The sequence below is a fragment of the Moschus berezovskii genome, chromosome X (assembly GCF_049115385.1).
Source record: "Moschus berezovskii isolate FMDL1 chromosome X, NW_MosBer_1.0, whole genome shotgun sequence".
Classification (NCBI taxonomy): Eukaryota; Metazoa; Chordata; class Mammalia; order Artiodactyla; family Moschidae; genus Moschus; species Moschus berezovskii.
Genome location: NC_142488.1, coordinates 139836170 through 139850257, shown reverse-complemented (window position 1 = coordinate 139850257; position 14088 = coordinate 139836170). Strand labels below are relative to the sequence as shown.

Below are 14088 nucleotides of genomic sequence, written 5' to 3'. Positions count from 1 at the left end.
ATGGGAGGGAGATACATGGTTCTGCCTTGGCTTTGGTTTTTCCTTTTGGTTTAATCCCATATTTTGGGAGAGGTCATTGCAACCTTTCACAGCTCTGTGCAGCCTCCATGCCATTCTCATGAACCAAGTCATCCCCATGAGGAACATTTCCCACAACTTGCCATCATTCTCAACTCTCTCCTCATCACCTCCCCTCCCTCCACCCTGCCATCCACTCATTACAGGCCACGATCTCCATGATGTGGTCCCATCAGCGATGTAATGTGGGACAGCAATGAGGCTGACCTGAGATTCCAGAGAACAGAAAGGCAAAGGCTGCGGGTAGGATGCTTGAATAAGGAACACTTCCCAAAGGAGGTGGGAAGTCTCTGTTCAAGACCTCAAAAGAAAGAGCCAGAATGATGCAAGAAGGGGGAAGATCAGGAGACTAGCTTGACTAGAGAGGGAGAAGAGGTGAGAAATGAGATGGGAGATGTAAACAGAAGAGTCATGAAGTGGAACGCAAGGATTTCTCCATCATGACACTCCCGGAAACAGAAGAGGAATTACTTTAAGCAGCTTAAGCAGATATATTACTTCGTTATTCAAAGGCAGAGAAATAGAGGTTTAAACTCACCCGCAAGATTTCTTCAACACAGCTTGGGTCACTGGGAAGGCTTACCTAAAACAAAATAAACAAACAAAAAAAGAAAATGAAGCATAAGCTAGTTATTCTCAGCAAAGCAGACAGTATAATATTTTACCTTGTGGGAAAAATTGTAAAGAAAGTAAATACAGCAGTAGATGTGGATTTTCCTCCCTATTAAATACAATGCAGCAAATATCAGCAAATGGCCAATTTTGTTTTCCTTTAATGAAGCAGGAAGACCACAGTGCAAGATGTGGAGACAGTCTTGTTCTGTCACCAATTTGCTCTGAGATGTAGAGCCATCCTCCCCCATCACCTGGCTTCTCTTTGTTCATCCTTCCAAAGAAAGAGCTCACCTTCCTGGTGTTTGAGGCCTCTTCCACTCTCTGACATAGTAGTTCACCATATTATTCATAACCACAGATTTGTAAAAGAAGGTACCTATATGAAACAGTTTTGTGACTAAATTAAGTCCCCTTTTAACTCAGGAGTCCAATCAGATGCCCACAATTCTTGTCCAAAACACTAAGGCCAAACTCTTGTGTAAATTGCATGCTTGCCCTGGCACAGAATCTCACAAATATCCACACTGAATGCCATGGGCTTTTTTTCTCAGTGTGACTCACACCTTCCTAATCAAAATTCAAGCAACTAAATGGCAACCCACTCCAGTGTTCTTGCCTGGATAATCCCAGGGATGGCGGAGCCTGGTGGGCTGCCGTCTATGGGGTCACACAGAGTCGTACATGACTGAAGCGACTTAGCAGCAGCAGCAGCAGCAGAACTGTACTGAGGACTTACTCCGGGTGTGGCACATGCATTTTCCTCCAGGAGCTCCATAGTCAGTGAAAGCAAGAAGACAAATGCCAAAGAGTGACATCAAATCAATAGCTGGGCGTGATGAGGGACCTGGGAGTGGGACCCCTACCTAGAGGAAGGTATGGGCATTCCCCCAAACCTTCCAAACTCTCTCCTTCACACATTTACCCACTCCAGGTTGGCATTTTGATCGCCTCCACTTCCCTCCAGTTCCAGTAGGGAGAACACTTGGCCTCTTTCATTCACTGCCTTGGGAGGTGAAAGGCCAGTCCTGTAAAGAGCACTGCCACAGGGGCTATAGGTTCCAGGTCTCTCACAAGTGCAATTAAGTCCCAATTCCCTAGTTACTCTGATAGATTCAAGTCTAAATACAACTATATTTGGGGAAATGGGGGAGAGAATATGGCATCAGTTGCCCTCAATCTTAAAAAAATACAGTCATCAATAAATATTAAGTAAGCATACTTACTTAAGTAAGTAAGAAGAAGACATACCTCACTGGGCTGTTTTCAAGATTGATACACAGCACCAAGTACCTAAAAATGTCTCTATAAATGGTAGTGATCATTATTAATAATGATTTTCTCTATAAAATAGTCCCTTAGCCAGCACTGATTAGAGGATTTGAAGTGTGGAATGAGGCAGTGGAAAGAGCACTGGATTGGAAATCAGGTTTTTATCCCAGCTCCAATAAGACTGACTCATGTAACATAAGACCACTCCACTTGGTTTTCTTGAGGGCCTCAATTTCTTCACTTACTAGATAAAATCACTAGTGTGCCTGGTCTTTTTCTGTTCTGAAATTAAAATCAATAAAACCTGTTGCTTTTACAGTAAAAAAAAAAAAAGTAAGCATAATAGTCACTACTGTACATACTGATACATTAATTTCAACCAGTGTGTATTCTTCTTCTCTTTTTTTCTTTTTCTCCATATAAAAATTGCTGCTCCAAGCACCAGAAAATCCCTGGTGTGGATTAGAAAGTCACCAGCAATGAGGGGGCCATCCAGCCTGAGTCAACTGGTATGGTTCCAGTGTACATGTGTTATTCTGGTGTCCCCTTTCATCCTCAAAAATGTCCTGATTTGGATGATAAATTATATAGTCATCCTTCCAAGAACACAAATACTTGAGTATTGAGTGGAAAGAATAGTAGAAGGAAAGGCTGACAAACTGGTCGGGCAGACATTGCAAAGAATTTTAAATGCAGGTTTTTGATAAGCAACCACAGGTGGTTTGATCTAGCAGAGTTGATCCATTCATTCATTCAACAAATATTTTTTAAGGACCAGGGACTGTGCCACCAGGCTCATGTTCCACAAAGATATAATGGGAAGAAGCAAAAGGAGACGCAGTTTCTCCCCTCATGGAGTTGGCAGACTCAGGAGGAAGGGAGGTGTGAAGAATCATGGTTAACAGACCATTATAACCAGTCCTGCAAAATGAAATGTTCTGTGTCCAAATAAGTGTAGACCAACTTCCCTCCTGGCAATCCATGATGCAGATTAAAGGCTCTGAGACATCTATCAAATCAGTTTAAAGCAGCATATTCCCAACTTTCTTGACATTGAATTGTTGGGGTTTTAGTTCTCATTTTATTTTTTTCAATTAACAATGATTACCATTCTATTGAATGGGTGTTTGCAGAATATATGCTAGAATAGACTGGTCTAACACATTACAGGATTATAGAACTCAACTGATGATTCATAACAGCAAATAAACTCTCATTTCATCGCTCAAGGCTCCAGCAAGTGTATTTTCTAAGACAGTTGTTGAACTAATGTATATCTTCCTGAAACACAAAGGTCAAAATGATTATAGCCAAGACTTAAATTTTCAGTATAGTTGTTGCACTGAATCAGCTGGGCTGCCCAGGCTAAACATATATGGCTCAATCTCACAAAAAAGTCTTAGTTTTTTCTTTTTCCATACAAACACACAAATGTTAACTTTGGAATAGAAATGGGAAAAAAATATCACAAACATGCAGACACAGCAAGAACATTTGCCTATGTGTCTAAAGAGTTGGGTGGGAGACCTGGCCCTATCACTCAGGAACAGGACTTTATCACCTAACCCTCTGAATTCCAGTTTGCCCAACTATAAAAATAAAATTAAGTAAAATAAAAGAACAACAATAATAATACCAGCTGTTTTCAAATCTCACAGGGTTTCTGTGAGCAGCAAATGAAATATAAGGTATGCGAACCTGCTTTGTAACTGGAAAAGACCCATGGAGTGCCTTGGGTTATGAGCCCCTGCCCTGCTGATCTCCTGATTGCATCTTCCGAAGCCCAGTCTTCTTGTCTGCTCAAGTTAAGATCTGACTCACTCTTGCCAACTGCAAATATCATCTCTACACCTGGTATTATAAATATCCATTTCCTTATGGGGAAATGCTGTTAAAATACAAAGAGTTGTGGACTCTGGGGAAGAACTCTGCAGACACAGACAGGCAAAGAAATATGCATCCATACCGAGTGTTCAGATTTTTTTTTCTTTTTTAGAAAATACTGGAATCCAGCAGCATTGACATGGAGTCACCAGTCCTACAAACTCATCTGGCCCTGCCCTGCGGATCTTTTCACCGCCAAGACCACTCTTTGAGCTGTAAGTGTTTCCCCCTCCCCTGAAAATGCTTTTGAATTAACCAGCGAGCATTTCCTCTGTGCCTAGAAGAGTGCTGGGCGAGGGAGGACAGCGACACAAAGAACTATCAGACTTGGCCACTTTCTCTCAGAGGTAAACGTCTAGATGGGACAGGAAAACAAACAATTAGAGACCCACTGGGATGTACATTGTAAGGTGGTGGTGACAAGGGTAATAGGATCACATTCATTCGCCTGTCCGCCTATTCATCAGTTCTCCCATTTATTTCTTTAGACAACAAATCCTGACTGAGCTCACACTGTGCTCAGGATGGTTCCAGGGGAGGATTTAAAGACACCAAAGGCAACGTAATTTCTCCCTTTGTGGCTCCACGTAACTTGGGGGAGACAAACAGTGACGGGGGAAACAGACAAGACGGAACAGGAGGTGTGACTTGGGTAGGGAGAGAGTACCTACCGGGTTCACGGACAGAGCCACGTCTGACAGGAGCTCGCAGCCGCCGAGGTCCCCACTGTAGTCCTCGCCCCACAAGGGGGTGAGAGGCCAAGGATCCGACATGGCCGAGCAATGCCGGGGCCACTCTGCACTCTGGACGGAAGCTGGGCTCAGGCTGAGGGCTCGGCCCCGGCTGCCCGTTGCTCTCTCTGTCTGTCTGTCTGTCTCTCACACCCCTCCTCCTCTTGCAGGAACTGTGGAGGAGTCACTCGGATAGGTGTGACAGGAGACAGGAGGAGAACTAGTGGGGACACTGGGATTAGAACTGCTGCCCGATGAGTTGCCAAGCAGCAGCTTAATTCCAGAGCCACCTTCCCTCCCTTTCAATGCACTCTTGAGTATTCAGATAGTCCACAAAGCGCAAGTTAGCCACTCAGAGCCGGCGTCCCTGTGCATCCCCCTCTCCGCCCCCTCCTCCAGGAGCAGAAAGCAAGCGGCATGCCGCCCGGGAGGCTGTGCTCTCACTCCTGGCCCGAGACGACCCTCTCTCTCAGGCTGGGCACAGATGTGGTCCTCTGAGGGCCAGGAGGGGCGGGCGTCTGCGTCGGGCAGGTGTGAGTTGACCAAGAGCCCTCCCAAGTGCCTACCCTCTCTGCGTGTGACAGTGCAGGCGGCCACTGCATGTAGCCACAGGCAGACCACGCACAGATCATCTGCCTGGTGATCAAGACATATCCTAGGAAATAATCAAGGTACCTTTAAATCATCAAATATTCAATTAACTGAAGCAACAATAAATGAATTGCATAGGATATTTTAATCATTTTGGAATTAATCAGTTTGGAGCATACTTCTTGGCGATTAGGGTAATACAAGATATCAGAAATACCCTGATTGTGGCATTGAGAGACACTAATAGAAAATATGAAGATTCATGTGAAACATTAAAAGAGTCATGATCATCACATAGTTAACCTGGGGGAGTGTGATGCGTGTCTCTGAGCACATTATTATTAAGGGAGTGAGAGGGAAGAGAGGTCAGTTTTTCTAAAATCATCCTTTTGCAATCAAAGTGCCCTATTCTACCCACATTTCACCTTGACAAAGACTTCTCCCAGTGAAAGTCACAAATCTCACGTTTAATTGCCAGTGAATGCCTGGATTCTCCCAACAAGTGCAAGTGACACTGAGTGACACATCACTAACACCAAAATCCATACTGCTGGCCCAGTTAAACAATGTCCACGACTGACACTGATGACAGCTTCCAAACTAATTCCATTTGTACTTTCAATAACAAATTGGCACATTCATCCCCGTGATTGACAGACGTCCCCTGACACGGCATTACTAACAAAATGCAAACAGGTTATGATATTCTACTAAGAAATGAGTTTTCCATCTTTTTGAAATGTTTAATCCTCATGATCGGTCATTTGTGCAAACAAGGAGCAGCGGCCTCTGAAGTTCCTATTTGCACACGATTTGAGATTTCTTTATCTCTCCTCCCCATCTAGGGAGTCCCTGATAAGTTCAGGTTAAGACCTTTCTGTCCCTGGTTTCCTGTCGCATCTTAACCTGGCCCTGTTCTAGTTTGTATGCATGAGTCTCTGGTTAAACAGGAAGAGTTAATATTACATAAACTGCAGACAGAAATCCTCATGTAATAGAACTTTAATCAAAACAAAAAAGATTTCTGAACAGTGACTTGCTGCAGCCAACCAGCTCATCTTCCCATTTCATTTTAATATAGCAAAAGTCCTGGGTGTCCAAGGAGTTGGTGTTTAAAATACTGCTTCCAGCTAATTTTAAAGGGCATCCCATGGTCAAAATACCCCATGTAAAGCAAGCTAATATTCACTATTCTCTCTTAAAAGAGAAGCAAGAAAAAGAGCATGAAAATTAAAGGAATTTACGACTTAACATTTTAAGCCAAGTACAGAAAATGACCCTGTGTCTAGAACCTTACATGGAACTAAAAGTGAAAAGGAGGACTCAGTGATCACATTTTATTTATTTGAACAAATCAATAGCATCATTTACCATATTTTCTGGGGGTGTAAAGAGCATGGGCTTTGAAGCTGGACAGACTTGAATTTTAATCTCAGCTCTGATACTTGCTCTGTGAACTTGGGCAAGACATTTGAACTTCTTTGAGCCTCTGTTTCTCTGTCTAAATAAGGGGAATAAAATTCCACTTCAAGGACTGTATGAGGTTGAGATGAAGTGAGGCATATAAAAGTACCTTAGCCTGGCAGTGGGTGCATCTGAAGCCTCCATCAGCACCTCTTATTCTAAGTTCCCTCTAAGGCTCTTGGAAAGTCATCACCCTGAGCCTTGGGACCTCTGAGTACCTAGTTTAGTCCCCTTGGAAACTGGCCCTCATGACATCTTGTGAATGCCACTAATTGTGAAATCCTACTTGGGGGCCCAGTGTATAACGAGCCTCAGGCTGCTGCTCCATCTGGTGGCTCTTACTGAAGGTGACAAAGGAGGCTGGAGATGGGACTTGAGTGGGTAAGACAACAGAAAGCCAAGGGGGAGTGGGGGTGGGGTGGGTGAGGGGAAGGGTGGGCTTCATTAGGTATGGGCAACAGCAGAATGCATATGCAGAAAGGCCCATCATCCGCCCTAGGACCTAACGGCAGATGGAATTTAAAGTGAAGAGTGCTTAATTCAGTGGGCTCTGAATAGCCATTAGCTCACTGTTCATTCATTTGGTCTAATTAGTTTCTATAGAAGAGTGAGGTATAAATGGGGAGGGGGGTGCCCGTCTTAAAGAAAAATAAGGTACACATCTAGAAAGTTTACACTAGGAAACCAAGAGCCTGTCTGGAAGATGCTGGCTGCCTGAGCCCCAGTTCCCCCAGGACACCCTGCCTCTAGTCACCTGAGCTGGGCAGGGAGGTCACTCTGTTGGCTGCCGCTGCTCCCACACACACGCCTGGGCTGTGCCGGGTGGGCTCCCCAGGGACAGAGCCTCTCCTCCCCCATTCTCCAGGCCTCGTCCAGGTGCCTTAATCTCGCTGCTCTCACTCAAGCTGCACCCTCCTCCTCCTCTCATTGCTGGCTTCCCACACTCTGACCCAATTTGCTTGCCCCTTCCTGCCTGTGCTCTTCTCAGCCTTCTGTTTGGCTCTCCGTGTCTGCCCTACAACCCAGAGACCTTCCAGCCACGGTCTCTGCCTTTTGAAATTCCTAGGCATGCCCAGGACTCCTCAGGGCTTGCAAGATGCCCACTTCTGGCCAGTCCAGGTCCTAGCGCTGAAACCAAGGACCGTTTAAGGTCAAAGTCTTGATTCCATGAAATCCCTACTTAGGGCACTCCTGTTAACATTACTGGCTATCTTGTGTGCAGGTCCATGATCTCTTCCAGTAAAAGAAGATACTGTAAAAATACAGATGTGCAGAGGCAATTTCTGAACCCTTATCCTAAAACAAAGCTAACAACACATGATCTAAATATATCAAAAAGATGCATCAGGAAGCAAATTCACTTTTCAATTTTGTCAACTAAAGAGTGAATGTTGGGGTTTTCAGAGTTTTCTTATGCTCCTGACAGCTCCAGGAACAGAGTAAGCTCTCATACTTCCGTGCAATTGCTGATAACTATGATCTTAAAAAGTCATGAAAAGGAAAACATCCTGACGGTCAGGAAATACTTCCCTGTCCAAGTTCTACAACTAATTAGATGTTTTATTTGGTACAGTTCATTTCCTCCCCTCCAGCTGACACAACCATGGCATAGGATCTGTTACAGGATTCAGCGCCTTGTACTTCACAAAACTAATAGGAGGTCTACCTATGATTACCCCTTCTTGTTCTGAAAGGACATAACAGAAGCAACAGCCAAAAGGTAGGAAGGATATAAGTTCCAAAAGTTACATGTCTGTCATACACGATATGATGACACATGTATGCCACCATCAAACAAACTCACACATACCATTGGTCTTGCATTTCCTATTTTGCCACAGAATAACAGCTCCTTCACCTTGGACCAGTTGCCAATCAAGATGACCCTCTCAGGTATATTTTGGGTTCTATGATTTTATTCACCTTCTATTTTGTCCTGTTCTATTACATGTATTTTACTCTATGTAGTATCCACTTCCCAACTCCAGTGATTTTCTCACTGAAGCTAATTGTCAAAACCTCTTCTCTCGCTGACAGTTGCTTCTCTTGCATTTCCTCTTCTCTCGCTGACAGTTTTCAAATTCATGCAGAATGCAAACTAATTTTTGTACTAACTAATACAAACATAAGAAAGCAGGCAAGTCTTATGTAACATGATAGGCAGCATACCTGTACCATAGGCCTCATCTGTGAAACTCATTTCACACCTCAGTCATCCTAAGATGAAACTGAACCAGAAGACCATTTAGTGTCCCTTGTGTGAGGAGTCCACATCCCGTATGGCACAACATCTGATCCATCTTGAATGACACATTTCAAAGCCACCCATGAATTCTTCGGAGAAGGCAATGGCAAGCCACTCCAGTACTCTTGCCTAGAAAATCCCATGGATGGAGGAGCCTGGTAGTCTGCAGTCCATGGGGTCGCTAAGGGTCGGACACGACTGAGCGACTTCACTTTCACTTTTCACTTTCACACATTGGAGAAGGAAATGGCAACCCACTCCAGTGTTCTTGCCTGGAGAATCCCAGGGATGGGGGAGCCTGGTGGGCTTCTGTCTATGGGGTCACACAGAGTCGGACACGACTGAAGTGACTTAGCAGCAGCAGCAGCAGCAGCATGAATTCTTAGGAGCAGTCAGGGAGGAAGCAAGCCAAGCAGGCAAGTGTGGTGTCCCAGGAACCTGGAGAAGAAAGTGCTTCAAAGGAAAAGAAACCATTCAGTGAGATAAGGATGCAGAGTGGACTGTTGGGTTTGGTATGATCTAGACCATTGGCCACACTGGGGAGAGCTGTTTCAGTCGCATGCTGCAGACATGAAGCTGACTGGAGCATGCTAAGAAGGGAGTGGGAGGGGCGGATGCAGAGAGGGGAGAAACAACTCATGCTGTGCCAAGGAGCAGAGAGATGGGGTGATAGGACGTGGTGATGCAGTGTCAAGGCTCTTCTTTGTTTTGTAAGAGGATGATATTAAGGCCTATTTATATACCAATGGGTGTAACTCAGTGGAGAGACAAAAAGTATAGCAAGAAAAAAATGCATGATTGACAAAGTAAGTCCTTGAGCAGGAGCCAGCAGACTAGGACACAACTGGAGAGGCTGGCCTCAAAGAAGAGGGTGGACACTTCTTCCACTGTAACAGGAGGGAAGGCAGAATGCCTTAGGTACAGAAGCAGTTGGCTTGGATAAATTAAAGATGAGAAGATGAGGGGGTACTTGTCTGATTGTATCTATTTTGCTCCATGAAGTATGTGGCAAGGTCATCAGTGGAGAACGGGGTGGTTATTGGAAACATGAGGAGAAAGGTAAGGTGAAAAATGGTTCTGTTGGAAAATAGGAACGGGGTATGCTGGGAAAGTATAATAGAGCTCTCTGGCAATGTTTAGGGCAAGAAAGAGCGAGCTATCAGTGAAACACTGAAGGAGAAGCTGTATGCCCTCAGTTTGGCGATAAAGGAAGGAAGAAGTGGGGGAAAGGAGGGAATTGGAGGCCAAGTAGCCCCTGGAGATTGAGAAGGAGGTGACACTCTGCTCCCCACTATTAGCCACTACACTTTGCAACACTGATTAGCTAATTAACTACAGTTCACAGTCCTCCAACTGCTCTTATCTATAAGGGCTTCATTCTGAATGGAACAAGCAGAGCACCCAGGAGCAGGAGTAATGATTTTCTGGGATCCCATAGTGGTGAATCTCCTCACATTACCCAGAAGCCTGGAAGAAGGGAAGCTCTGGGCCAAAGATGGCCCCCGGCCTGAGGAACACCTCTCTAGGGATTAGATGAATTCAACTCTGTCTCGCAGGAAGTAGAGAATTTGATTAAACTGTATCGTCCTGACAGAGATCATTCTCAGATAACATAGGAAGGAGTTTCCAAATTGTTTAAAGAGCTGTTTTTAAGTTCTCACATATTTTGTCTTTAAGCAAACGTTTTACCCATTTACTATGTTAGCATGAAACATTTTAAAATACAATTATCTTCTCTAATACATCTTGGATTGACAACTTCTTCTAAGGATTTATGGTTTCAAAAAGATACAAGACTTCCTCACTGGGTGGGGGTGGGGGGAAATGAAGTGGGAGCTCAGGTTTTTCTGGTAGCTTCTGAAGACATTGCCGCAGGCATATGATGGGGTCTTAAATTACGTGCTATAACTCCATTTAGAAAAGAACCTTTTAAATATGTATCTTTGGTTCTTATTTTCTGAGAATCTTTCAGAAATGAAAGGTCTTCCCTTGACATTCACAATCCCTCACCTTAAAGAAACGCCTGTGTCTTCTAAATACATGGCTAATGACTTAAATGTCTCCTTTAAAACAAGAAACCCAGATTTCAGTTTGATTTTGCTCTAGCTACATTTTCCTTAAAGCAACATCAGTGGAATAGACTTTATAAATTGTACCCACACATGTCCTCAATAAAAAGGTGACAACAGAATACACTTGATAGAAAGTGGCTCCACTTTCAGACTAACCTCTAAGGAACTTGGCGCCTTCTTGACTCTCTAAATCCTGCACTTAGGATTGTCTTAATTGCCAGTGGATGACACCGTGATGCTACAGAAACAGACCTACAATTGCTCTTCTCTGACAGTGATGATCTGAGAGAACAAGCCCTGTGCACACGAAGTGAATTCTCGCCAGCTCCCCTATTATTTATAACTCTAATTAGAACACTTTTATCTATTAATGCCAAGTGACACTACTAAATATATTCAGGGAAGTTCACATTTTTTTTAGACTTCTGAAATCTCTCAGATCTGTAGTTTAACTGCTCACTAAAATGAAACGATAGCTAAGAATAACTCCCTTCCATTAGATTTATAAATCTCATTAATTAATTCTACATCTCCAATGGTGTAGAGACCAAACTCAACTGCAAGATCTAATTAAAGAGTAGTAAAAAAAATGTTAAGAAACAACACTGAGATTGAAACACAGAAGTAACTGTTTAGCCTCAAATTAATGAGGCGCTATGCTAAGCAAGCATGTCCATTAATCCCTAATGAGGATTTTAAACACATTAAAACTTCCTAATACAAAATGTTTGCCTTCCTTTTATCCAATAACAAATAAGCCAATAATTTTCTGGCTCTAAATGACACTATTAACTGTCACGGCATGTTTTATTTGACAAACCCTCCATTCAAATACTGTAAAACCAATTAATTTGCCTGCTGTGAAATGTGTTTCTTGATAGCTTTTATGTGATTTTTTTTCTTCTCAAAGAAATGTAAATAGGAGGTCAATGTAGGTGTCTGGTTTTGCTTTTAAAAAAAAATGCCACCATAGCTATAGGTTGTCTCGCCAGTTTGCAATTCAAATGAGTTAAAAGACAACCTCCATTTTCAGGTCACAATCCCAGATTTGTCTCCTGATAAGGAAACCTTGTCAGAGTAATATTCTGATTACCATGAAGAGGGTGTCATATTTGAGAATGGACAGTTGGCAAAATCACTACTTTGTTCAATAATAAATAATGATTCACGACCCTGTCCCTTACCAACCTGGATGGTTACCTGTCTCTGGCTTCATCCAGCCTTCCCTCAAATACACCTGCATGTGTGTCCAGGAAATAGCTCTCTAAAATTGGAGTTTATTCCTGATGCTTTTATTTGAAAACACCATAATTTGTTACACTTCTTTGTTGGCAGAAAAATCAATAGAGCAAGTACAAGAAGTTCCCATTTCTTAAACTTCCCCTGGGCCTTACTTAGTATCTCCAGTTAGCCTGAGGGATGACCCCAGGGTCCCTTCTTCCTAGCATTTATGGGACACTTTGAAACTCTTGGCTCATGGAAGGGCATGGCACTTTTCCAGAAGATCACTCTGCAAACACAGACCCTTGATACCATGTCACTGTCTACTGAAGATCAGAGACGGAATGATACATGGTGTCCCGAGTTTTATGGAGCTGAACAGTTTACACCAATTAACATGAGAAGCATATGCAGGGCCCCCACGATCCTAGCTGGTCTCGCTTCCACATGAAAACCAGGGACCGATTTCTTAGCTGTGAAAGTAGGCAGGATAAACAGACATCTGGCAGGTGTTTATGATTCCAGGTACAATGAAAACACTTTACTGATACAAATAAAATACATCCAGTGAAATAACCACACTTACTCCTGACCAGGATCAATGTGTTGAGGTATGTCCAAACGCAGTGCTTGGAAAATCTGTACACATTAATAAAATTGTCCTAAATGAAAACTATACATCACATCCACACTATGCACAGTACAATGCACTAAGTGTTATGGGAAATTCGGTAGATGATAAAGAATAAAAGTCCCACAGGGAACACCTACTCAAATGTAGACAGGACATACATACCAAAAGTGATTCATGATAGTATAAGTTAGCACATATTTTCTGATCCCTAAATCAGGCACATGCACAGAAGGGGAATTTTAATTTGGGGATGACATGACTTAGATGGCCAAATATGGGAAAGTCCAGACTATCTAATAAGAAGAGGATGAAAATTATTATATCAAATCAGGACTCTCCTAGAACTCCCAGACCAAGCAGTGATACTACTTTTAAAAGACAGATGAATGTTTTTGATAATAACTGTAACAGGAAGTTTCAGGAAAAGAAACTGCCCAGGGCTCTGGGGTAGTCAGGCAGGGAAGTGGGACCTAACCTTAAGTTTGAATAAGAGAAGAGATGCATATAGTGACTATGGCACTGTATAACTTTGGGCTAGCCACAGCTTCTCTAGCTATAAAATCAAGGGGTTGGCCTAGAATGTAGGCTCCAAAGTAACTCCAATCTGTTAAAATGAGTTTCAATCTGTGGTCCAAAGCAAATTAATTCCAAAACTTCTACTTATGTTTACCAGTTGATCTCTGTTAAAAGAAGTCTCCAATCAAAAGCTATAAATTTTACAGGTACAGAGCCTGTGTCATGATCTACAGAAGTACAAATGTCAAGTCATCCTGGCAAATATTTTCAACATGGAAGCAGATAACACAATTTAGGACTTCAGTGGAAACATTAAAATGTGGACAGTACCATTTTTCATATCAGGGAGACTGCAATGACAATTAGATGTCATTTGCAAAAATAACACGTTGTCCCCAAAGACAGAGTGTCTCAATTATATGAGGGCTTCTTGTTGAGTTAGACATTCTTGCTGAATGGTAGTGAAAAGATAATCTATACTTGGCTAAATTCATATACTTGAAGGCAAAGCATGTAGTAATGGCTCTGGTTGAAAAGCTTTTGAAAAGTCCCATAATAGTTCCTACATCTTCCATTTTTAATCAAGATTTGGGAGTGTACTGGGACCACCAAACATCAAGTGTGCTTGCAACCTTTTCAACTGTCAGACCAGACAGATTTTTATCTTCTGCGAATCAACCCAAAGCCTCAAAGGGGCAGTGCCAGAATGTGAATCCATTTCACTAGACAGTCATTGAAATTATAATTCAAAGTTCAACTTTTGCATTT

General features: G+C 42.8%; 1 protein-coding gene across 5 annotated transcripts in view; it reads right to left on the bottom strand.

The window, feature by feature from the left end:
• The window catches only part of AFF2 (ALF transcription elongation factor 2), a 577381-nt gene that overhangs the window by 223615 nt on the left and 339678 nt on the right, over nt 1-14088 (bottom strand). For all 5 annotated transcript variants that reach the window (XM_055438072.2, XM_055438074.2, XM_055438073.2 and 2 more), the window contains one exon: nt 617-661. In XM_055438072.2, the coding sequence (XP_055294047.2) occupies nt 617-661 (45 nt within the window). The remainder of the gene's footprint in view (nt 1-616; nt 662-14088) is intronic.